Source organism: Astyanax mexicanus, chromosome 8 (genome assembly GCF_023375975.1).
Source record: "Astyanax mexicanus isolate ESR-SI-001 chromosome 8, AstMex3_surface, whole genome shotgun sequence".
Taxonomy (NCBI): Eukaryota; Metazoa; Chordata; class Actinopteri; order Characiformes; family Acestrorhamphidae; genus Astyanax; species Astyanax mexicanus.
The window spans coordinates 39,767,058-39,794,509 of NC_064415.1; the positions used below are offsets into that span (position 1 = coordinate 39,767,058).

At 37.8% G+C, this 27,452-nt stretch overlaps 2 protein-coding genes across 2 annotated transcripts in view; both read left to right on the forward strand.

Moving 5' to 3' along the window:
- The window catches only part of marchf6 (membrane-associated ring finger (C3HC4) 6), a 28,088-nt gene extending 24,269 nt beyond the window's left edge, over window positions 1-3,819 (forward strand). The window contains exon 26 of the mRNA XM_007260190.4: window positions 1,704-3,819. Within this exon, the coding sequence (XP_007260252.1) occupies window positions 1,704-1,791 (88 nt within the window). The 3' untranslated portion in view covers window positions 1,792-3,819. The remainder of the gene's footprint in view (window positions 1-1,703) is intronic.
- Window positions 3,820-8,474: 4,655 nt separating this feature from the next.
- ankrd33bb (ankyrin repeat domain 33Bb) lies at window positions 8,475-27,184 on the forward strand. The gene is made up of 4 exons (XM_007260189.4): window positions 8,475-9,344; window positions 22,145-22,274; window positions 24,031-24,171; window positions 25,127-27,184. The coding sequence occupies exons 1-4, from the start codon at window positions 8,889-8,891 to the stop codon at window positions 25,945-25,947; spliced, it is 1,548 nt and encodes a 515-aa protein (XP_007260251.3). The 5' UTR covers window positions 8,475-8,888; the 3' UTR covers window positions 25,948-27,184.
- Window positions 27,185-27,452: the final 268 nt, after the last annotated feature.

Here is a 27,452-nt window from a genome sequence, read left to right on the forward strand (position 1 = left end):
CCAGGGGTTTAAAATTAGTATGAAATGAGCTCTCTGACAAGAAAATTATCTATGCTTCCCTTATCTCCTTAATAACTTCATCATTCCTTTAAGGTAAGGGCAGAACTGTCTCCTGAAACATCTTGTTCATTTTAGCTCTTCCACTCTTCCACAGTCTGAGGTTAAAAATCAGCTAGAGTTTTTGTGTCTTCAGAATTTCACCCCCGTCCTACATTGATAATGGAAATTAATGTCTGGTGAATAAAGTCAGTTGTGATCCTGGAACGTAGGAGTTTTCACTTCATTAATGTTTAACAATAAACATGGACACAGTACGGATAAAGCCTTCTGACTGTACTGTGCTGTTAATTTAAAGCTTATTGATATAGATGGAATTGCGCAGTACCATTGGAAATTGTAAAAGCAGTGTAGCCAATAGTTTTGCCCTAGAGTAAGATAATAGTGAATTCTTTAGCCGAGAAGGTTGATACTGTTGTTCAGGCAAAGGGACTTGAAATCAAGTATGGTATACAGTTTGGAGTTGGGAGGTATTTTGTGAAGATTTGATGTTTTAACTAGGATATGTTATCTTCGAAAAAATTGTGATAAACAATATTATTGTCAATAAAACTGTTTTTGCCACTGATATATTGATAATGCAATTGCATAAAACTTCATTACACATTACTGTATTTTTCTCACTATATAAGGCTCACTTAAAATCCTTAATTTTTCCCAAACATCGTCAGTGCTCCTAATGTATAAATTCTACCAGTCAGGTTGTAAGGAGCAGTAAAGCCACAGGAGTTATACAGCTTATACAGGAGTTTCAGTTTAGTTCAGTTTAGCATTAGCCGCTAACCGACTAAGCGCTAAATGTTTGGCCCTTTAGAGGTGAGTATTATCGGCCTTTAGCCTGCTGCTAACCCCGGCTAACAACTCTGGAGCAGCATTAGCATTACCTGCTAAGCGCTAGCTCCTCTGCTGTTCAGAGGTGAGTATATCGGACTGTAGCCTGCGTGTTCACCATGTTAAAACAGTCACGTGACACAAACGGCTAGCTAATATCACCCTGGTTCAAAAATACACTTAGGCTTCCTCAGTGTAGCGGTGTCAAGCGGCATTAGCGGCTAACTGCTATGCTCTAGTTTAAGTGGAAATCTTGAAATCTAAGCTTTAGAGCTAAGATTAAGCGCTTTACTCACCCAAATAAACAGTGTGTAGATTTACATCCAGTTCTCGTTTAACTCGTCTAAATTGTTTTTTTTTATTTTATTTTTTTATTATTTTTGTTTGCTTAGCTTAGTTTTACACTGCTGAATTAGAAAGAAAACATGACGGCACCCCTGTTCATTACTTGTGTGAAAAATGCGCCTTTTAATCCAGTGTGCCTTAAAAACGTTTATTGATGGTGCGCCTTATTGTATGAAAAATACAGTACTTTTAAAAAACAGTTAACTTTGAATAACTACAAATATTCTGATGTGGGAATTGAAATCTAAAAATTATTTTTAAATGTCCTACATAAAAACATAAAAAAAAAAACTGTACTTTGTGCAACATTGGCAGACTAACTCCTTCATGTTAATGAGCTCTTTTTTTTTTTACTAGGTAAACACAATGAACAATATTAAATTTTGCTGAAATGATTTATTTAATGCTCATATATTGCTTGATAAGTCAATGATGTCATTATTCATATCCATGGTTTCCTGTTCCAACAGGTATCTGGTCGGACAGAGACTTGTGAACTATGAACGGAAAGCTGGTAAAACCAGCACAACCACACACAGCAGCTCAGCGCAGGAGTAAAGATGGGAAACATGTTTGTGTGTGTGTGTGTGTATGTGGGAGAAAGTGAGAGTAAGCGGGTGTGTGAATGCAACCATCCCCTCTTTCCCCTTAATCCCATTCCCTCTGCCCTCTCCTGGTGTGCATGTTTGTGTGTATGAATGTGTGTGTGTGTGTATGAATGTGTGGATGGGTGGGTGTCCATCATTTCTCATGTCCTTCAACACTCAAGAACTCTCAATGACTCCTGGCCGTGACTCGAGAACAATAAAACGTTCAATAATCTACAAAAAAAAGAGAGAGAGAGGGAGAGAGACAAAGAGACAATTTTTTCAAGCCAACCAACTTGGATTTAAAAAGTACACTGTACATCTCTGGGAAAAAAAAGAAAAATGTGTGTATATTAATTTATTAAATTAGTTGTCACTTTATTTTGTGAAATCCTGTTGCTTGGTCAGAAACGATGCCAGTGCTGGCTCTCTCCTCTCTTATGGGGAGATGCCTGTAGGAGTTTGGGGGTCCAGAGAGTTCTCTCAAACACGAGCGTCTCGGGACTCGGCTGGAATAGTAATAGACTATTATTTATTCATTTTGATTTCTGTGGGGTATGTTATCGACGTTCTTAGGACTCAAGACTTGAGTGGAAGCTGTCTGAAACCACAGTCAACAGTCAATAACTGCCCTAATCTTAACCAGTGTAGCAGAAGTGGCTGGAAGTGGATTTGAGGTGCGCACCTCTGTAGAAACAAACCAGTCCGGCTCACTTCTGAGCTGTGGCATTTTTTTACGTGGGAAATGGAGGGGGTTGGGGATTGATTGTTCATTCTTGGTTTTGTGAATTCTCCTGAAGCATGTAGTATACGAGCACCAAGGCGGCAGCATTAAGCAGCTTGAGCTAAAGTTGGATGGTAGTGTTTATGGCTCACAGTGAGCTACCAAGCTTACTCCTGCCCCTAGCTTTTTGTTCGGCTCCGAGAACGCGTTTGTCCTTTTCCAATAAATCAAAGAGACTGTCCCTAGAGTGCTTGTTGCTTCAGTGGCTAGGCTAGCATAATTAGCTTGCTGTCTAAGTTGTAAGATGTTGACTGTTCTGTGTGTCTGTCTTGTACTCAGCATGGCCCAAGAAAACTCATTTTTCACTTCATCACCTTACTGACATTACTGTTGCACATACATGGGGATGTGCTTAAAAAAATAAAAAGCATTCTGAATGGTCTTAAAACAGCAATAGTTTGGGGAAACATCCCTTTAGACCAAATTTATTTTGGATGCAGTGTTAATGTAACTTCACCTTAAGTTTTTTGTCTCAAGGCGAGTGAATGATTTAGAATACGAATTTTACGGAAGTAAATAATCTTTTTTTTGTGTGCGAGTGAGTGAGTGTGTGTCTACAGTCCAGGAGGAAATCCTCAGAGTTTGTACATATGATGTAAACTTTACAGTACTTTACCGTACTCCATGTTTTTGTAGCAATTTTTTCTTTTTTTTTCTCCATTTCAAATAGTCCGGGTCTCCCTCACAACTTCCAGATTTCCCCCTTGGACTGACTGAACGCTTTAGAGATAGTCCTTCAGTGCTGAGAATCTCTTAAGTGACCTTGCAGTATCTCACGACACCAACCCTGGATACTGTATGCTTCTTAATATTGTTTGGGCTCCTTAAAAAAAGGCAAATGTTTCTATTTTTATATGTGCATCTAGTGACAGCATTTTTTTTCTTTTCTGCGATCCTGTGTGGTCTGCCGTCAGTCTCATGTCCTGTTTGTCGCTTCCTGAGCTTCTCTGGGAGGTTCCTTTTCAAAGCGAGCCGACAGTGCGCAGGCGGCATGCTGGGTAACAGCACTAAACACTCACACGTCTGGTTAACTCTGCCTTGTCCTTTCCACAGCATGTTCGTATGAGAAGTTATTCAGTATTCTGAATGTTTTAAAAACCTCCAGCTTGGAGGCAGTGGCTGTAATTACATCCTTATACTGGCAGACAAGTACATTTTTTTTTTGTTTGTTTGTTGGAGAATTTTATTACAAATATTAAATCACAAGTGTGGTAATGCGGTGTTCAGTCTCTTCTGTGCTTTTCTAGTTGTTATTGGTGTTTTTAATGTCTTTTAAACATGAATTTTAAAATATGGTTAAGCATTATGTTTTATTATGAATGGAAAACCAGCTATAAAGGGTTGGTCATTTCTGACAAGAAACACAAAACTAATTTACTTGAAGGTTACATTAAATCAGCAGTGTGATGTCTCAAAAAAAAATGAAAAGGGTCTCCGAGTGGGCCAGTGGACTAAGGTGCGGACTGTATGGTTAGAATCCTGGTTATGCTGCTTGTAGTTAACAGCAAAATTGGCCATGCTCTCTTTGGGAAAATGGCGCTCTCTCCACATTACAAGGTCTGTTAGCTGATGTATCAGCTGCTGTGTTTTCCTCCAAATGCGCTGGCTTCCTGGTAATACTGCATCAGCAGTGTGTATATATATATATATATATATATATATATATATATATAAAATTAAATGTATAAATAGTTCTCATGCTAGTCAAAAGAGTGCCATGAAAATGAAAGGTATAGCACTTAACAAAAAGAAGATTAAGATTAAAATTAAAATTAAGATTGCTATATTCTGTTCAAACTTGAACATTATAAGGAGCGAGGTTGTGCATGTGAACTGGTTTCCAATGTTAGAAAGCCTGTTGGTGATGAGCAGAAGTTTAGACACTTTTTTAAAGCACATTTAGATAAAAATTCTTTACTAGCTTCACATTTACATTTGGTAGCTTATGGATTTTGAGCCAAGTATTGGATATAAGATCCTCTAGACATGCTATGTTAGTTAAATCCATCCTTCTAAAAAGTTGTAAGGACAATGCAGTTTTCTCATGTACTAAAATTTACTTTTCCTGCTCAAGAATAATAAAGGAATATAGCCATGTTCTTTGTTTACACTGGTGAGAAATACTGCTTCTTTGCCAACAGCTGACTAATCTCTCAAATCTGCAATCAAATCATAAAATAACCAAGCAATCAATAAGCTGCCAGGCCATGAACCTGAATTAAGAGCTGTTTAACTGACCAAATGTCGGAAACTTTATTTGGCGATGGCCCCAGACGTGCCACCACACAGCTACCTCCTCACCATATTAATAATATGCCCTTTACTTTAGATGCCCTGTAGACCCCGGAAATCATTGAGCCATTGTTAATCTGGGATGCTGCAAGTCATTCTCTAATGACCTCAAATAGGAGCTGTATATGATTCAGCCTTTTCACCAGTTGAGTGGAATACAGTCATTCTGAACTTTGAACACCCTTACTCACTATAACTCAGCTTCTGAACTTTGGTCCGTACCTTCTGATTGTTGCCTGAATGAATTTTCCTGGTTTAATGGATGATTAATGAAAGAAAAGATAAAAATCTTACCCATAGCAGGAGCTGTAGTATCTAATACTATGGGGGATGGATCAAGTGTCAACTGAATCGTGTTACTAATACTTAATTACTACAATAAATGTAAAAGTTTACTGAGAAATCTAATTCACACATTTATTCTCATAGCCCAAATGTATTTGACTGATTGAGACACATTTAGTTTGGATCTGATATTTCTAATTGCTGCCGCCACAGTTCCTCTCACTCTTCTGTCTTTCATTCTGTGACCCAAAAACTGATGGAAGGATAAAAAGGAAAGGACATTTCGTTTTATAAACACGTTCTGCATACTATTCCTGTGTCCTTGTGTCCTCTGAAGGAGAAAAAAAAAGAGATGTGGAAAATACGGAGAGAAAAGGAAACAAGAATGTGCAGCTAAAGCCCACTTAACTTTGCAAATACACTTTTTTTTTAATCAATAAACGAATTATGAAATGTTTTTTCATTATTGTAACATACCAAGTCATTATTCTGGGAGGATGTTTTGTTATTTTAAGATGATTGTTCATTATTTTGAAATACTACGTCCATAATATGCTTTATCGATATTTTGAAATTATCTCTCATTATTTAGACATTTAGACAGATCTCGATTATGATTTCTCAAGATTTTGAGATATTACGTTAGTATACTTTAATAGTCTGAAATTTTTAAAAAAATATTTTAAGATTACTTTTCAATAAGCTACGTTTCTCGATGTTTTGAGATTTTTAAGATGTTTTTATGATAAAAAAAAAAAATTTTGATGTTTGCTTTAGTTTGGCATAGGAGATATAAAAGTAAGAAACCTTACTGTGGTAAAAAAAAAAAAAAAAAAAACAGGAGTAGCATTTTTACTTGAAATTGGGGAGAAATGTTGTGTGTAGTGTATAGAATAAAACAACAATGTTAATTTTATTTAACCATATACCTATAAATAGCAAAAGCAGAAAAACTGATTTAGAAAATAAAGTTGTCTCTTAATTTTTTCCCAGAGCTGTGTATTATTATTATTATTATTATTATTATTATTATTATTATTATTATTTTAAGCACCAAATCCACCCGTATTTCCGAACACTTCACCTCACAGTTCAGCTCAGCAGCTGAGAAGACTCCAGAAACAACAGCTTAATTACTAGCTAAGCAAGCTAACGCTAGGTTAGCTTGGTGATATTTTACACCTTGAGGTAAGTTTTATTAAAAATGTGGAAATATAGTATTTATATAGAATGGGTATAGGCTACAGATAAGTGTTACAGATAATTTATTCAAATTTCACATACATTTAGTACAATTAATCTAATGTTAGCTAGCTATGTTAATTAGCTAATAATTCAGCTAGTTTAGCATAACACCTAATTTAGTGTTTTGGATTTCAGTTTTTTTGGAATGTTTTGATTAATTTTGACTTAATATAATTAACATAATGTTAGTATGAGCTTCATTCGCTCGGAAATGTGACAAATAATAATCTATACAATTTCATATTGATGTGAAGTGCATAGCAAGCTAGCTAAGCTAACAAGCTGACAAACACCTTAAATAGCTAAGCACTCTGTTGAGCTAAGCTAACTAGTTTACCTAGAAACTAACTAGATAAATAATTAGCAAGGGGTCTTAGTTACAGTCACTGTTTATATATATATATATATATATATATATATATATATATATATATATATATATATATATATATATATATATATAAATAAAGTAGTTATGTCCCTCATATCTTTTCATGAGTCAATACTAAAGTTATGACACTTTGAAACAATGTAAAGTAGTCGGTGTACAGTGTAAGTTACAGGGAAACGACTAATTGGCATGAAAACATCTAGTAAAACATTAACAAAGCAGTGAAGGTTGTACTCACTTTTGTGAGATACTGTATAAACACTGAATTGTGTATGTGTTTTTGTACATCGCAGAGTTAAAGCAAATATCCTTGTATCACATCTTAGGCAACATGTCTATAAAAATAGCAGGCATTTGAATAAAATTAGTCTATTGATTATTTATGAAGTGGGCAAAATTAGGCTGGTACTAACACACCTTTCCCATGCCCTGTCACTTATCACAGGCCCTGTGCTGTTTAGGAAGCAATTAAATAAATAAAACAAGTCCAAATCCTACTCCTTAAGATGTTTTTTTTCCCTGTATCACTAAAGAGTTTATTATTGTACCACAAAAGATTGGAGATGAGATAAAATTAGGATTAGTCTGTTATTTTTACAGTGAAATTAATATTCCATTTATAAAATGAGGCGAAAGAAAAATGATCTGTTAAATAATTAAAGAGACTGACTGTTGAATTTACATGAAAATGTACTGATATATTTTATATAAATAGAAGTAGATTTTAGTGACAATTGAAAAGCAAAAGGCGCCAACGTCAGATCACAAACATGTTTTGTTTGTGAACAATTCTTTTAAGTATTGCCCAATTTTCCAAGTCTTAAGTTCATGACCCCAGCCAGCCAAAGCTCAGGTTAACCTGGTAACCTGCCAAGCCAAAGTAATTCAACATTAACTGTGTCACCGACTTTAGTTATGCTCATTATATTGCAGCCTGTGGAGTTTCTAAGTCATATCATGCATCCCTTTAAACCTTTGAATGTTAAAACAAAAACAGGTGGCTGATCAGCGTGACCTTGTAATTTTTAATTTGCATTTTACACTGTTTAGATTCAGCTCTTGCTTTATTTGTCTTAGACAATATATAATAATCACTTTTCTTTGGTACTTTTCACTGTATAAAGCAGTATGACTATGAATCCAGTTAAACTGTGTTTGTAAGATATTTAAGGCATCAAGGCTAGGTCAGATAAGGCCTGTTGGGTAATGGGATTTACCAGAGTACGCCAATAGGAGGCAGTGTGTGGTAGCTGTGGATGGACAGACTGACTCTGCAAGGACTGTCAGGGCAATGTTAACAAATATGGTAATAATATGATAAACCAGTAATGGCCCTGTTTCAAATTATGGGTGATAAGGAAATAAATGGATATATTGTTGGAATGCTACTCTTACTCTACGCTTTATTCTAAACCACATGCATATTACCATTTACCATGGTAATAGTACCGGTAATTATTGTACAGAGATATCAGTATCAGTATGAGTGTTTGCACAGCTCAGTGTATCTCTGAATAAGGCATTTATACCAAACATAACAGCTAGTTATTCTGACTAGTTATGTGTTGGGGGTAGCCAGACACAAAGTATGCCTATTGCTGCAACAGTCAGATTACTGTCTTGAGAGAGAGAGAGAGAGAGCAGGAGAGAGAGAGAGGCTCAAGGGATTAAGAGGCTTCTGCCTGGACAGTGGTATCTCCTGTTCCATACACTGTTTTTCTGATGGAATTCATCCTGAAGACGGTTCCTCTGGACATCTAGTAACGGAATGAAGCTTGACAGATGTCATCTCTGGACCAAATCAAGTGAAGAAGCAGCTGGACAATCGTGGAAATGAACGTTTTTGGACATGCACAAGAGTAGCCGCAGACGATCCGGCTAAGGATAGCTGTAATGGGCCTGTAAGAGGTGCTGCTTGAGGCGCTATTAAGGCTGGACTTTCCTTTTACACTTCTCTCCCTTATGTCCGAGGCCGACTCTGAGAATGAGCATCCATTATGTGACACTGTGAGAGCAAGAGGACGGATTTTTGGCTTTTACCGCACCTGTTGGATTCTAAGCCACAGGTTAAATGGTGCTGATAACTGGAGACTGTACTGGAGGAGGTCTACCTTTGGTACAAGATCAAAACAGCACCAGCCATGGTCAGGTGGGAGCCTGCCGAGCTTTTGAGGCATCTTCTGTCCAGATCTCCTCGGATGAAGAGAAGGATGACCTTTCTGATACAGACAGTGATGATAACGATCATACGTACTACGATGATGAAGACGACGATGATGTCTACCAGGAATTTGAGGAATTAGATTTCTCCCAGTTTTCAGACACCAAGAGCAATGCATCGGACGACTCCTTTTATCCACCTGACGACTCGCCTGTCAGGTATTATTACCGCACTCCTTCCCCCCAGACTCCAGAGCCTATCTCCTTCTTCAAGGCATGTTCCAATAACAATCCCATCCTAGTCAAAGTCATGATCCGGCAAGGAGTCACGGAAGAAGAAGTGCGGGAAGTGGACAAGAACAACAGGGTAAGTTCTTGTCCTAAGACTAAACTATATACATGAATATGTGTCCACATGATTACCTTCCAGTTTTCTGGACCCTTTGCATACCCATAAGTGTACAGCTTTAGGCTCTTGATTTTATGCCCAGTGCTGTGGTCGCCAATCATTGTCCTTGAGTGCACCTACTCATAAATGCTATTTGATATTTTCCCCATTCTAAACATAAACATCCACTCCAACTCAGGAGTGGCCTAATTAAGTGGACTATGTGTGTCAGAGAACGAAGACGAATGATAAAATATTCTAAGTATCGATACTCAATACATGTTTGGTTGGAGATCCATTTGAGAACCGTTCCTGTGCTTGCGAAGGAAGTCCATGCTGGTGCCAAGTAGAGCAATTTAAAAGGTCAAGCGTCCTCTCAGAATGGCCCTGGTTGGCAACAACAGGCTCTCAAGGCCCTAAACCATAAAAAGGGAACATTTATGTAATGTTTTCTTTCCATTACAGTTTTAGAATTACAGATATACTGATACTCCAGTTTGAAGAGCCCTGGAATGTAGAGCTCTTCAGTAACCAATTATTTTTCACCAACAGGTTAAGTGTTAAGCTTTTCCAGCATGTGAAACTTTTAAAAGTATTTCAAGGATGTAAATATGACAAATTAAATCAAAAGAGATGTATTTGTTTAGTGCTTTTTACAACTAATGTCAGAAAATAACATTACAAAAATTGGGTAATAAGATAAAGAAAGGACAAAACAACACACAAACATATAAACATAAAACATAATGCCAAGTGAGCTAGCAGAAGGAAACAGTGGCAATAAAAAACTTTTTGTAAGGTTTATCTTCGCTTTTTTGCATGTGGTTCAGAAAAAAGCCCTTTGAAATATTAATGCGATCAATCAGAAATGAAATGTTTTAGATTTAGAGTACCATTCCAACAATATGTCAATTTATTTCCAGCGGCGATAAAAAAAACTTTTTGTAAAGCTGAAAGAACTTAAAGTTCACCATATCATCTTGTAAGGCTGATGTTATGCTTAGGTGTACAGATGTATTCATAGTAGTGATAGTAAGAATAAGGGCTGGGAATCACAGGGCATCTCACAATATGATATCACAATACATTGCCATCAGTGTACACTAATATCACATTACTGTGATTCTGTGACACTTAATATATCTCAAGATAATTCTCTATGATATCTGTGCTATTGAAGAGGATACAATACTCCTTATGAAGCCAATAACAGAAATTATAAAATTATTTATTTGATTAACGTTAATTGGCACATGCAATGTTGATATTTAGAATAGGGAAGCAGAAATAACAGAAACACAAATAATGGCAGTAATTAGTACAACATAATAATCTGTAGTAGAGAGCTGGAAACTAGTGCAAGGACACAACCCTGTTTGAAGTAATTATTAAGGTACAGTTTGGGAAAAACAAGCATGCTCAACATCTCTTTATAATTAACCATATCCCATTTTAAGATCTATTCACGAAGCTCAAAAAGAAATGGCAGAATGGTGTTGTGGGTTGGGAGTAAGCCACCTTCCAAGCCCTGAGGAAGCCATGATTATGATATTAAAGCTGATAGGTGCGGATAAGAGCATCATGTTTATGCAAAGGTTATTATCATATCAAAGAGCTCTGCTCATGCATGACTCTCCGAACGTTCTTTAGGGAATGTGTTCTCTCACGCTGACGATGCCTCTCTCTCTTCCTTTGAAACTGCTGAGAGCCTAGCACAATATGCTGCATTAAAGTGAGCCGGTTTAGCATATATATATTTATTAGAATAGCATATCACATAATGGAGGGTGGGAACACCCAAAAGCATGGATGAAAAGAAAGTGTGATGCAGAACGGAATTCACAACGTGCTAAATGTTACTACCAAAGTGCTTGGATAGTTTGAATAGTTTAAATAGTATGCATATTTTTTTTTATTTTAGTGAATTTGCCAGGATGAGTTTGGTGGAACTTCAAGATTAATGTAGCTGACAAATAATGGACTTCATTTATGCGATAGACTTGCGAAACTATCGCTTTAAGTGGCCGCCATCTTAGGCCAGAATGGAGGTCTATTTTAATGATCCAGTGGCACGTCCACTGCCAACAACCCAGCCAGGAATAAGTGTGTTTAATAGTGGACCATCAGGCTGAAGTGACCTTAATCCTCGCACCTGAAGTCTTTGTTCTCCAGCATGCTCTTAAAGCCAGGCCTCCTTCTTGCCGTCTGCTCCTGAGCTGGTGGTGTGTGATGCCCTGTTGGCCATGTAAATCTCGGGGGGAGGAGGGTGGACTTCCAGCTAAGCTCCAGAACAGATGGGAGCTCGGATGGTGCTTTGCAATCGGGTTCAAGCGCATCATAATCACGCCAGAGCTTCTAAAAGGCTCACAAAGACATTGACATGCTTAGAGTGAGTGAGCTAGCTAGCCGTCCAACGATGTTCTCACGTGAGCCGGTGGTGGCCTTGTGTTTTAAAACAGAAAAGGGTTAAATGGTGGGAGATTTTTAAGTCCAGTTTCTATTTAATCTTTCTTAATAAATAAATTGCTATGGTTATGGCTGGGCAATTAATTAACTAACAAATATTGAAACATTCATAACCTTTAACTGAATTAATTTTGCTCATATCGGATTTTTTTTTAATTAATAAATTATGTTAATACTTTCTCCGCTGTGTTTATGTACTGTCCCCTTAAAAACATACTGCAGTGTGTGTGTAGTCATGTGACTGCCCCTCCAGTCTGTAAAATCCACTGTCAAATTTTTTCTTAATGAAAAAGGAAATCCTGAATATACTGAAATACTGAAACAGAGCTGTCAAATAGGCCACTTCCAAAAACCCTAAAACTGTTACAAAACAACTTTGAATTTTGAATTGTTGTATTTATGTACACACCATCATAATGTACATTTACCCAGTCCACCAGGGAAACCCTTTTAAAAGGGTACACACGATGGCTACTTTGGGAGAATATGAAAGTGAAGCTAAAAAGGCTAAAAGTTAATGCTGACCAAATCAAATGTCAAGTGTTACGGGTCAAGTGGATGCAGCTGCTAGGCTGGAAGCTAGCCCAGCCAATCAGCTAAATGTGCATTAAGAGGCCACAGAAAGGTCAGCAGGACACTCTTATTTCAGTATTAAAAACGAAGTTATGCCATACTGTTTTGTATGACTCAAATAAGTCATCTCTGTGATATAAACCAGCCAATAAAAACATAGTCATTTTAAAATCACAAGCCCTCCATTAACGGAAAATCAGCATCTTTCATTCCATGCCAAAATAACAGGATGGTAAATCAGTGTCATGTTTAATCCAACCAACACAAGTCAATAATATTAGGACACTTGACCATTCATTGTTGCTTTCTAAATCAAGTGTATTTAAAAAAAAAGAGTTTATCCTGCTTCTGTTGGAGAAACTGATTCTCTTCAAGGAAGTCTTTCTATTAGATTTGGACCATTGCTTTCAGGATTCGATTGCACTCAGCACCAAGAGCATTATTGAGATAAAGATGACCCCGACTCACCCCCAACTCCCCAACTCATCACAAAAGTATTGAATGGAGCTCCATCATTCCAAAGACCACAGTTCCACTGCTCCACAACTACAGTGCCCTCCATAATTATTTGCACCCCTGGTTAAGATGTGTTCTTTAGCTTCTCATAAATTGAGTTTTGTTCAAAATAATATAGGACCACGATGGGAAAAAAAGTAAAGTCCAACCTTTAACTCAAGTAAATTTTAAGGGGGAAATAAAATCTCTGACTAAGAAATAATTATTCTTCATAAAATCACCTGTTCCACAATTATTGGCACCCCTAACAATTCTTAGGAAATAAATTTAATAAAAGTATTTCTGTCACTTCTACAGTAGTTTACGAAGTTGATCAGAGTATGTAGGAACATTTAATTAGTAATTCACAACTTCCTGTTTCCCTGGGGTATAAATATGACGTGACACAGAGGCCATTTATCTTCAACATGGGAAAGACAAAGGAACATACCATTCAAGTGAGGCAGATGTGTGTTGACCTTCACAAGTCAGGCAATGGCTACAAGAAAATCGCTACTCGCCTACACCTGTCCATATCTACTGTCAGAGGAATTATTAAGAAGTTTAAAACAACTGGAACAGTGGTAAACAAGCCTGGACGAGGACGCAAGTTTATTTTGCCACCACACACAGTGAGGAGGATGATAAGAGAAATAACAAGTTCTCCAAAGCTCACCGTTACAGAATTGCAACAAATGGTAGCTTCTTGGGGTCACAAAGTCTCCAAAACAACCATCAGGCGCTATCTACATGCCAACAAGCTGTTTGGGAGGCATGCACGGAAGAAACCATTTCTCACTCACAATCATAAACGCAAACGTTTGGAGTTTGCTAAGCGGTACTGGGACTTCAACTGGGACCGTGTGCTTTGGTCAGATGAAACAAAGATAGAGCTTTTTGGCAACAAATGCTCTAAGTGGGTCTGGCGTAACACAAGAGCTGAGTATGCAGAAAAGCACCTCATGCCCACTGTGAAATACGGCGGGGGATCAGTGATGCTGTGGGCCTGTTTCTCTTTTAAAGGCCCTGGGAACCTTGTTAGGGTGCATGGCATCATGAATGCTCTAAAATACCAGGACATTTTAAAACAAAATCTGGTGGCTTCTGCCCGAAAGCTGAAGACGGGTCGTCACTGGGTCTTTCAGCAAGATAATGACCCTAAACATGTGGCCAAATCTACACAGAAATGGTTCACCGTACACAGAATCAAGCTCCTCCCATGGCCATCTCAGTCCCCAGACCTCAACCCCATTGAAAACCTGTGGGGTGAGCTGAAGAGGAGAGTGCAGAGGAGAGGACCCAGGTCGTTGGATGATTTAGAGAGAATGTGCAAAGAGGAATGGTCAAAGATCCCTCTTTCTGTATTCTCCCATCTTGTGAAACATTACAGGAGAAGATTAGGTGCTGTTTTGTTGGCAAAAGGGGGTTGTACAAAGTATTAACATCAGGGGTGCTAATAATTGTGGCACACATGATTTGATGTTAAATAATTATTTCTTAATGTGGGATTTTTTTCCTACTGAATAAATTCACTTGAGTTAAAGGTTGTATTTTACTCTTTTTTTTTCCATCGTGGTCCTATATTATTTTGAACAAAACTCAATTTATGAGAAGCTAAAGAACACATCTTAACCAGGGGTGCCAATAATTATGGAGGGCACTGTAAATGCTGGGGGGCTTTATATCACTCTAGGTTATACCTGGCATTAGGCATGATGCCAAAAGTTAATGTTTTATTGCATTCTATTACATTTTTACATTTGTATCAGCAATGGGTGCAACATGAATACAATCATTCAAAGGGATGTCCACAAACACTCAGATTTGTACAGTGCAGACATTCCAGTTGTTTAGGACTGTAAATCAAGTGCACAATTTCTTTCTGTTCAATGAACAGAACATAGAATGTTTATGTATCATTGATCATCATTGATATCATTGATCATTATTGATATTATTGGTTTCTTTGTTGTTTTTTTTATATGGCATCTTATGTGCTCAATGGCCCTGTGTTCTTTTTTAGGGTTTTGGTTAGGGTTAAATTAGTTATATTTCCTGACCCTTTCCTCAGATTAGGAATATTTTGTGGGTCTATTTCTAAGTAAATTCTTATTCTATTTTTTTTTTCCTTTTTACTTCTACTGTTACATTTTTAATTAAAAAGCTGACAACTAAAATATATAACACTTTTAATGGATCCCTTTTACTGCTTAACAGGCCTTAGCCTATATACAGGCCTCTATACAGAATTACTTCACAACTGTACTTAAGTACTAAAATGCTGTATCTGTCCACTACTGGAGTATTATTTTATAATTATTTTTTCTCCTCCTTTTACTTTTACTTTACTACATATTTGTAACTTTTTTCTCTGGTGCAATTGTTATGTGCTGCATCGTTACTTGTTACAATTATAAAAATGTTAGTAATCATTACAACATTATCATTAAAGCCAGAGCAGTAGAAGCTCTGCACTTTCACAGGGTTTGATGAAGCTCTTCATCATTGAGCGAATCAAGTGATCAAGCGGATCTTATAAGAAGAACATGCTGTTCCTGTTCTTCCTTTCAGACTGTGAACTATCCATTGTTTTCTGTAATAATTAAATAACACAGTACTGTACATTTACTTTCAGTACTTCAGCACTACACCTCCACTTAAGTGGGGTGCTTAAAGAACATTTCAACTTCTACTCACTTTTTTGACAGAGTACTTGTACTATTACTCAAGTTTGGGTCTCTGGTACTGTATACATGTCTAATCATTTATAATAGACACTGATAAAATCTGTCATTCTTAAGGTTATAAACTAAATAATACAGCCAGAGTACCAGGGAGTTAAGCTAAAACATATCTACGATGGTGAGGTGCACAAACAGCTGAAAACACACTTCTTGTGTTCTTTAGAACATCTATGTCTTGCTGCAGAAACACAGGCTTATTATAGTGTGCCCACAGAGCTTTACCCACTGAGCCACTGTTTTGTGTCTCTCCAGACTCTGAGGGAAACGCAGAGCTGCTTGTAATGAAAGCGGCACTCTGTCACGTTGCCGCCTGGTACTAGCTCTGAAGCTGCTTTTCTTTGCTAACAACTCGTACAGTCGCACAACGCGCTACGTCGTGTCTGAGATTCACGCTAAGTTCTGCAGATGAGTCACTTTGAGCAGACAGCAGAGCTCTGACCCACAAAGAGAAACAAACAATTCTTCTCTCACCACAACAGCATGCAACAGAGCAGCCATAGACATGCATGCCTCCTACTGTCTCCTGCTTTTAACCGCTTTTCTCTATGGATCATTTTAAAGTGATTTGCATCATATCTTCAGTATCTACAAAGATAGTATTTGAATGATTCCACAATCATGGTGCTATTTGTGTTCCAGTTTCCGTGTACAAATATTTATGTAAAGAAGAGGCATTTGAATTTTAAAACTTTTTCATTATATTTAAACCCCTTTGTAGTTTAAAGCAATTTTTTCTCTTCGGATATCCTACTTTAGAAAGCTGGATCAGAGCACAGAGTTAGCCATCAGACCCAACAGTGGCAACTTAGTGAACTCGGGTATCAAACCAACGACTTTGTGATCAATACTCTGGTGCAGCGAGATAACTGCATGGCTTCGACATGGCTGGGCACATGCTTGTAAATGCAGAGGCTGACAGCTTGTTGAAAGCTGTGCACCTCAGTCCGGTACAGTTTTGCACAGATATTTCCAGTTACAGCCAAAATCACACTTTTAATCCCAGAAAAATCTTTCTTATTTACTTTTTAAAAAGCCATTTAAATGCCTAATTAAAGGGCTATTGTTGTTTTGCTGTTTCCTCAGGTTTTGAGTGCTCTGCTGTGTTCTGCTGTGTTCTGTGCTCTGCTGTGTTCTGTGCTCTGCTGACTCTAAAGAGCTAAATCAGCTATTGGACAGTCCGGATCTTTGACGTGAGACAGCACACGTGTAGGGACAGGGCTGGTGACATCACGGGTCCTGCATCATTTAATATTGCAATATATATAGCCAATAAAAAACATTACAATGTAAATTTTTTCCAATATCTTGCAGCACTACGGACAACCTTGTCAATGATGGCCCAGTGCTATTACTATTACTATGTAATATCTCATGTCTACAAGATCCTTTCCACCAGCCATCATTATAGGTTAAAAAACATACATTATTTGTGTTTCATTAAATTCAGTAATTCTATAACCCAAACCAAAGAATTCTTATTCTCATCTCATTCTCAATATTGTTACACTGGCAATCCCAATGTCACAAAAAATATTACAATGTTTCCTAATTTAATAAGCAACATGTATTTACATTACATTACATTACATTACATTTGGCAGACGCTTTTGTCCAAAGCGACTTACAATATTCAAGTACAAGTAATAGGAATTAAGATAAACCATTTTTAGATAGGGCTTAAAGGAGGTCGAAGGGAAATAAAGGGATAGAGAAGTGAAGGAGGGGAAGAAGGAAATGAGGTTAGTAGTAGTTAGTGTGTTAGAGGTGTTAAGAGAGTAAGTGCTCTTTGAAGAGCTCTGTCTTCAGGAGTTTATTAAAGATAGTGAGAGATTCTCCTGATCTGGTAGTGGAAGGTAGTTTGTTTCACCATTGGGGAACTCTGTATGAGAACAGTCTGGATTGCTTTGTGTGAATGTTTGTTTGGTAAAGCGAGGCGACGTTCATTGGAGGAGCGCAGCGGCCGGGAGGTAGAGTAAGCCTTCAGGAGCGAGTGCAGGTAGGAAGGAGCCTGTACTGTCATCACCTTGTAGGCGATTGTAAGAATTTTGAATTTGATGCGAGCATCAACTGGTAGCCAATGGAGCTCAATGAGCATTGGGGTGACATGAGTCCGTTTTGGCTGGTTGAAGACCAGACGTGCTGCTGCATTCTGGATCATTTGGAGTGGTTTTACTACACAGGCTGAGAGGCCAGTTAGCAGGGCATTGCAGTAGTCGAGGCGTGAGATGACGACCGCTTGTACCAGGAGCTGGGTGGCCTGTTGCGTCAGAAACGGTCTAATTTTTCTGATGTTATAAAGCGCGAAGCGGCAGGATTGAGCAACTGAGGCCACATGGTGCGTGAAGGAGAGCTGGCCATCAACCATAACACCCAGGTTCCTAGCAACCTTTGTCAGTGAGAGTATTTTAGTATTCATCATAGTTAGAAATACTTGAAGAAAGCATATATAACCATTACTAATTTATCAAAACTAATACTACTGTGTAGTAACCTATATGACCAAATCAACTTCTCAAATCTCAAATCTTACAAGCAAAATGATTTAATTAAAATAAAATAAGCTAAAAAGACTTCAATTTTTACCACTTAGTTACTCAACATAAGTATCATTTCATGCCTAAAACAGTATCTACAATCAATATATTAATCAGTTAGCATTCATGCCACCTGAATGCTAAAGGGTCAAGGGTCACTTATAGGTGTGGAGTTAGACCCATATGCAGTCTTATCAGGTGTGGTTCTCAATTCTCACCCTTAGACAGTGTTGCATTAATGTGCATACAACAATAGAGACTTATTATTATTTAAGACACACCTGGTTTCATGCATTTATTAGTGGATATATTTATGATCATTAAAATCCTACATATTGTCAGGTACAACATATCTGCCTTTACCATTTGAGTCTTCCACCAGAGTTGTTGATTAAATGCAATATATGCTTACGTTAGCCTCATAGTTCCATGAGTCATAGTGGTGGTTGATTCACCATGTTTGAGGGAATGGAAAAAAATACATAAATATGATTTGTTCATAAACTGAACATCTTTAGTTAAGTACAACTGTGTTTACAGCAGTCCTCTTCACTTTGCAAGCTTTTACTAGCACTACATGACGCATAGCTCTGTGGCTGTGTGAGTGTGTGTGTGTTGAGGTCACCATGGCCTTGAAAATTAAGTGTGTGTCCGCTGTGTAAGCTCTGTTGCAGTGCCCACACCACTATTCAGCATGCTGATCCTCAAGAGTCAGGAAGCTTTAGGAGTTCAGAGGCTTTTTTCCTTTACACTCATCTTAAGAGAGTCTGACATTTTCCTTTGCAATAAAAGAACCTGAGGTTCTCTCACACGGGCTCTTAAAGGCCTTGCTACAAGCCACCATATTTCAGGCATTTCTAAATGTCACACCGTTCCCATTCTTACACAGTAAGAAACTGCATGCATTTAAAAATGCACTACAAGAGCATTCAGATGAACACCTCCAGTTTTGATGAGGTGGGGTTCAGTCAGCACAACATGATAGAACCATTCTTAATAGGATTTTAGGTTGATTTTGAATAAGAATTCTTTACACTTATTTTATTATGGCAGCTAAAGGCTCACCTTAAAAACAATATTTCCTCACCATTCTTAGAGAAATATTTAGCAGCCAGGGTCTTTCATCCAGAGGGAATTCCACTCTAAATCTTTGCTAATAGTCTTTATGGACTTGACCATCTGCCTCCACAATTAACCCACAATCACCTTTTTTTCTAAAGGATTCTTTGATATAACAGTAACTCAGTCATTTTTAAATATGTTTATACAAATTCAAAAGGTTCTCATTGTATATAAAAATACCATTTAATCATGTATTTCTCATTGTTGTATTGAGAATATTTTGGGTGTTTTTACACTTACCTTTACCAACATTTTTTTGGTCCAAAATTTGGTCTGACCAAAATCAATTGAGTCATAATTCAGTCATCCATTAAACAATAGAGGAAGAACTAGTGTTGTGTTAAAATACGACTCTCCATTGCATGCAAACGGCTGTGTTTGTGACTTGTGTATAGCTATTGTAACTGTAGATTTAACTCTTGTTTATAAACTAAAATATAAATATAGGTAGCACAGGGGAATGTGATCTTTATTCAGCTGTGAAATGTATATCTATGCAAAGGATGTCAGATTTGGTGCAACACCTGGAATGCCAACTTGTAACACAGACAACGTACGACATACCAGTTAGACATGCTTTCTTAAGGACTATATCATCGCACACCTCATATTGTTCTTCAAACCAGTCTGTGTAAGTCTTACAGCTTTTAGTTCCCTGTTTAAAGTCAAATTATATTCCAAAAGCAGTTAACCACATGAACACGTAGACTCTGGAAACTGAGGTGATCCTGCAGGCTAAATTCATTAACTCCACTGTAATGACCCATTTACCTTGTTGAGTCCCTATCCTTAAACACCCTCAGGGTGGGGCTTTATATAGCTCAGCAGTGTAAGACGCTGACACCCTGGCCCAAGGACTGAGAGTTTGAATCCTAGGTCCTGGGTCACGCTGTTTTGCCACTGGCTTGCAGGCATCTGTTGGCTTTATATACTGGAGCTAGGGACCCGATAATGGTCCCCTCCCTCCTAGTGTTGGTAAATTTATTGCAAGTGATTTTAATTAGTATTTTAATTAGTTTTTAAAAGCAGTCGTCAGCTTTTAAAGACTAATGATTGGCTAAGTACGTAGCTTGCATAATTCCAGCATAAGTCTCTGCAAGTCTATAAATATATTTCACGATTTAATGGGCAGTGGGTCTTCAGGACTATAACTCAGAATGTCTTATCTGTGGTACTAATCAAGTGCTTAGAAAGACTGAACTGTTTTGTTTTAGCTACTAAAACACATTCAGTAACTGATTGCTGGTGATGCTAAAATTGAAACTTTGATTTGAACTGAATATTTTCATTTAAAACAGTGTATCGATACACTGCTATAAAGTCATCAAAAAGAAAAAAAGCCAAGTGACTGTCCCAAAACAGGTTCTGTTACGTCACATTTCAAACTTTTTTAAAGTTTTCACATGTTTTGGTTAGAAAATGCAAGCAGGTGATTCAAGATCAGAATGTTTTGTCCCCAAAAGTTTCTAAATGAAAGCTAAAAAATCTTCTCTGATCCCAGAACTGTTAACACAACATTGCCACACTCTCATACACTTTAAAAGAGGAGCAAAGCAATGTACTTTTTATTATTTATTGCTTAAAAATGGTCAAACCATTAGCATTTGTGACATGGAAGAATCTCGAAAAAAAAAGGTCCTAGGTCTGCTGTTTGGGATCATTTGTAACTTTATGACAAACATAAAAAGTGGCTGATTAGCCCCAGATGTCACTGTGGTGGATGATGATTCAAACGTCTCACAAGATCAAATCTTTTTTCAAATCAATTGGTTCATTCAGTTTAATCTCCCAAAAGCTCCACTTACATTTTAGGGTTGCCATCCGTGCAGAAGGTATATAAAATACAGAAAGTCCTTTATTTGGAAATTAAATGTTGCGTCCTGTATTGAACAAATATGCAAAGCGATTTGTTCTTTATTTCCATAAATGTCCATATACATAATATTTATTTTCATTTCTGAAGGATTAATAAACTATTAAAACAAAGACAGTGTGCAGGGACAATACCCAGAAACAGTAGTAGTCTTAATATAATAGATTTAAAAAACAAAAATTTGAAAACATAATTCAATCTTCTCTCTCAGGCAGCCATATTGGCTCCTCCCTCAATTACTTTAGACAGGGATGCCATTGGTAGCCAGAGTCAACCTGAAGAGGCTGAGTTAGCAATTCTTTCTTTGTCAGGAAATACAAGAATCCCGAGCTTAAAGTATGTAAATTTAATATTGGTGTTGTGTATTTTAACTGTTTTGTTATTACAATAGTGGTCTTAATTCTGTATCTGAATGGTATTAGCCCATCAAAGCCCAGACACATTTCGGAATATTGATACTAGTTTTTAAATTGTATCAGATACATTCAGGTTTTTACTGTGGGGACATGACAATTTTCTTTACTTGTATTTATTTTTTTGTAGAAATTAGATTAGAAATAGCTATATAGAAAGTAAAACATTAATTAAAGCATCTTAATGGTTGAAACAGCTGTAGAAGCCAACATACAATTTTTAAAGGAGCTAGTGTAATCTCCAGCACTGGACCAGCCCTCCTACATTCTAAATAAAGTCAAATGATTGAACACATTCACACACTGTGCTGTGATGCTTTCAGGCTGAATTAGAATGAAGGGCAGAGTGCTGGAAGAAATTGTACACAGCTTTTAAATGGTCTGTGGCACAGATGTCACCATGGGCTCTTTTGGGACAAATTCTTTTTTAAATCTAATTTCCTCTTACCTGCAGATTTCCTGTTTATCAGCATTTCTGAAAAAAAAACAAAAAAACGGTCATATCAACAGTGACCTCTGCACACTGTGAAAGTGACCAGTGTTCGTTTTATGGCTGCAGACAGGTCTGATAGTGGCATGCTACCAGGGATACGTGGATGTGGTCATTGCCCTCGCACAGTGTCCTCACGTGAACGTGAACTGGCAGGACAACGAGGGAAACACGGCCCTAATGACAGCGTCACAAGCAGGTAGGAGATAAAGGATGACTACTACCATATAACACAAGCATACATCATTATACAGCTCTCGAAAAAAATAAGACACCACTTCAGTTGCTGAATCAGTTTCTCTGATTTTGCTATTTATAGGTATATATTTGAGTAAAATGAACATTGTTGTTTTATTCTCTAAACTACAGACATTTCTCCCAAATTCCAAATAAAAATATTGTCATTTAGAGCATTTATTTGCAGAAAATTACAAATGGCTGAAATAACAAACAAGATGCAGAGCTTTTAGACCTCAATTAATGCAAAGAAAACAAGTTCATATTTATGTTTTAAGAAGTTCAGAAAGCAATATTTGGTGGAATATTCTTTTTATCAACGTTTTATGCATCTTGGCATGTTCTCCTCCACCAGTCTTACACACTGCTTTAAAAAAAAAATCATAGGTTTTTAATTTGGTAAAATCAAGGAAAACATAATTTTTAAGTGGTCTTTTTCCAGAGCTGTATTAGGGAACAAAGAACATTTTATATTGACTGCTATTATGAGATTATTTTATGTTACGCTCCTGTATGGAGGAGGAAAAATGATAAATGCACATATGAATGAATAAATAAATAAATACATGCATAAATAGCTGTAAAGATAAATCAATTAATTAATAAATACATAAAATGTGGAAATATTTTTTAAATAAATAAATATTGTAATAAATGTTTTAACATATAAATGTAGAAATAATCAATCTATAAATAAATAAATAAATAAAGAGGAAAAACAACATTTTCATAACTATTTAAACAATTTACGCAGTACTTAGATGAAGCATCAAGTACAGACTCCAGTCTCTTTAAGTATGATATAAGGATTTTCTGCCATTTTACCTGCAGGTTTCTTGCAAAATCTGTCAGGTTAGTTTGGGACTGTCGGTAAATAGAAATATTTTCAGGTTTCTATAGAGTTGTCCCTAATCCAATCCTGTGAACCTTTGGTCATATCTGACATCCCGAGAACTCTGGATTAGGTTTCTATCATGAAAATTTCTTAACTTTGCTCCATTCAGCATTCCCTCAACCCTGACCAAGCTTCCTGTCCGAGCAGCATGATGATGCTGCCACCACCATGCTTCACTGCAGGAAGGGGAAATAGGCAGGTGATAAGAATTGTCTGGTTTTCTCTGGTTATGACATTTAGAACTGAGGCCAGAAAGTTCAATCCTGGTTTCATCAGAAGAGAGACTTTTGTTTCTCACAGTCTCAGAGTGATTTAGGTGCTTTCATGTGCCTTTTATCTAGAAAAGGCTTCTCTCCGGTCACTCTGGCATAAAGCCCAGATTGGTGGAGTGCTGTAGTGACTTTCTGAAAGTTTCTTCCATCTGCACACAGTATCTTTGAAGCTCAGAAAGAGTGACTATTGAGTTGTTGTTCACCTCACTTATCAGGGTTTTTCTCTCCAAATTATTTAGTTGGCTGCAGAAAGAGTACTGGTTGTTCTTTAGGCAGTTTTTTTCTCCATATGGCTTGGTGTTTGCTCTGTTATGCATTGTCAGCTATGAGACCATATATAGACAGGGGTTTGTCCTTCCAAATCATGTCTAAACATTTGAATATACCACAGGTGGACTCTGATAAAGATGGAAAAACATCTCAAAGATAATCATACTCTTGCATTATTCCACAAGGAGGACATAAGTATACTGGAAAGTGAGGTTTGGTGAAGCCTTGATGCTTCCAGATGCTCTAAATATATTTTATTTGTGTAACTTTTTGAATTGCAGGTCACATTATGATTACCCACTATCTCCTGAATTACTTCTCTGGGCTGGATATTGAACGTCGGAACTGCCATGGGTTCACAGCTGTGATGAAGGCGGCCATGCAAGGTCGAGCAGAGTGTGTTCGAGCCCTGATGTTGTCAGGTACTGTGCTGTAAACTACATTTTACACCATATTCTTAACTGGACTGTAGTGCATTCTTTAGTTTGTAAGGTTTCATATCAGTGGTTCTCTTAGCATTAAAACTTCTGACTTCATGCACCAGGTATTCATCAAGACATTTCAAAGCTCAGGCTGAGGTGGGAAAAAGTACAGAACCAATTTAGGACCTCAGTATATCATCTGTACAAAAAAATAAAAATACAGTTCCATATATATATATTTTCTTACCTGGAAACCCAACCAATAAATACCAAATTGTTTATTTCTTGTACTACACATTGTCATTTTGTATTTTTTTTTACCATGGCAACCAAATAACTATAAACTATATGACTATAAAATCAAGTGTTTTTACTTTGTGTTTCTACAATGTAAACTGTTAGTAATGGCAGCTCAGGGGAATTGTGGCAGTCAAATAAGATGTAGTCGAATAAAAACCTCTTAAAGAGAGAGATAATTCTGAATGTTGTGGTAAGCAGTCCTTTTTATAGGGCAGCGAGGGGAAGCCCTTTTTTTTTTTTTACTCAGACCAGACTTAGAAACAATTACACATCTTCAGCAACCAGGGTGCGTTTTTTTCCATTGTTGTTAAACTAAAAGCATGTTCCTCCTTCTCTTAACAGTATTTCTCATTTTTATATTATATCTACTGCTGTGTTTTGACCGACAAAACACACTTTGTGCCTAGATAAACAATTTTCTGACTGCCCAGAATTGTGTGTAAATACTGCACAAGCCCACATGAAACTGTGAGTGAATTTGTAAGTGGACTATTACTAATATTTCTGTTTGACAGTTGGCTCTAAAATTCTGTCAAATCTGACAGAGACCAATTATATAATTTTGTCATTTTGGTGAGAAAATGTTCACATCTGTCAGGCCCTATTCTGAGCAGTCATTGTTCACGGCCGTATGCTTTGCATTTCATTTCTCTAGGAGCAGACCCTGACGCGAGAGACTTTGGGCGCAAGCTGACAGCACGTGAATGGGCCCTCTTCACGGGTCGCCATGAGACAGCTCGTACGATTTTGCGCCTGATGGCGCAGCCATGTGCTGAGCAGTTTTGCGACTCCTATCGTATGGAGTGGCCCGCACTGAAGGAACTGGTGGAGAAAGCCCAGGAGCCCAAGTCATGCTGGAGGAAGCTGACGGAGCGTGCCTGCACTGCCTTGGTCTTCAGGAAAAAGACGGATCCGCTGGAGGAAGGCGTGCTGGACTACATGGTACGAATGACCACGGCGCTGTCCAGCCCGTTTGTGGCCACAGCCTGCCACACCGTGTGCCCAGGAAGCCCGCCTTGTTTGGGCAAGCGGCGGCCGGCCGTGCCGGACATCCTGCGCAAACAAAGACTGGACGAGCTGAGGAGCCTTGGGCCAGAGCGCCTTAGCAACTACAAGCGCCTATTCCAGAACTCTCGTGTGCTGCTGGTGCCTAAGAAGCGTGAGCGTCGTGCCAGCCTGCAGCCCACCATGCTGCACGATGTGGCGCTGGCCTCCAGTGTGGCGCTGCGCAGAAGCAGCCTACTGCCACTGCACATGATGCGCAGGAGCAGTGTACGCCCGGGCATCGTGGTGCCCAAGGTGCGCCTCTGCAAGGCTCCGACACCCACTTACATGCCTGAGAAGATCCGGCACAAAGGCAATAAGGACCCACAACACCTGCAGGTGCCCAAGTGGAAGTATAAGGCTCTGAAGGAGGAGAGGAAGCAAGCAGAACAGGACAACAAGCTTAGAGTTCCTGTCCTGAGGAAGAGATAAGGGCGGTAGTCCTGATCTTTGACCAGAATATGGCCTCCTGATCTCCTGATATGAGGGAATTCTTTGTTTCCAAATTGTGGTCCTGGAATATCTGTTTGATGCATTCTATTTACCTTAGAAGTCAGATGTCAGAGCTGGGAATGCTCACACCCGAGTTGAAAGCATTTCAGTTAAAAAATTCCGACTGTTTACCACAACTGGTTTGACAGTCATTTACTTTTGTTCTATAATCAATTAATTCAAAATATGTCCTACATTTAACGTCATAGGTTGTCAAAGCTCAGCACTGTTGGTGATACCAATCAATAATGATGTATTATATGGTATTTTGCATAACCAAAAACAGTGAACACAAGTCCACAGGTAGTAGTTGGACAGTACTGTGTAAACAACTAATTTAATGACACATCGATTAATAGAAGTGCTAATAAACTGCATAATACTACTGCTTTTACTACCTTTGATGTGCTGTGCAGCCATCTTGGATCATTAACTATCTACCAGCTTTCTGAAAATCTGACTTCTGATTCCAGCTACTTGGAAATTAAAAGCTTCAACATCCTTATTTAATTGGAATGCAGCATTCATCCCTTTTCCAACAGCCCCTCTTCAGCTCAGAAAGGGCGTATTAGTCAGTTGATCTGGTGGATCAAGTTTGAGAGCAGGGAAAGCACCTAAATATGCAGGGTTGGGTTATTCCAGAATCATGGGTGGGAGCGACTGCACCACAGCCAACAGAGAGTAATGATACTTACTCTCATTGTTCCAAAGACAGTAGACTGATATTGGCTTTCGCCCTTCAGCTACGTTATATTTGGCCTTTGAGAAGTTTAAGAACGTGTGGCTTTGTTTTTTTAACTGTTTTGAACAAACACTTTTGTTGTTTCTTCAGAGTTACATAACACATCATAGATAGAAGTGCATTAATTTCATTTTAAGTGTCCTGCTCTTTATGAGGAGATCATACTTGAAATTTGATACAAACTAATTTCTATCATTTTTTTAAACTGAAATGTTTCTTGTGTTGTGAACAATTTGACTGGACTTGACTTGATGTTACTGTTCAAACGGGTTCTTTTAGGAGTGTTCCTTCAACTGTATCTCACAATAACTCCATAAGTCAATTAATAAAGACAACATGTCATACATTCCCTATGTGTTTATGAAAAATGCCTTTGAGACAAGAAGGCCCCAGGACTGACATCCACATTTGAGGTGTAATAAATTGCTACAGTTATACTTTTAGTCATTTGTCCTCTTTGTGGATGGCAACAAATAAAAATAAGCATCTGAGGGCATCCTGGCATCGTTTCAGAACAGCCTATGTTATGACCAAGCCTTTCCCCAAAAATAGCAGTAATTTAAATAAAATACAGACACTGGTTTAAAGATTCTAAAGTTTCCCCTCTTTAATTTAACATTAAGGTATAACTACCTTAACATGAGGCAGATCTGGATGTGACTCAACAATAAAGTTACATATTTTATACAGTAAAAATCAGTGT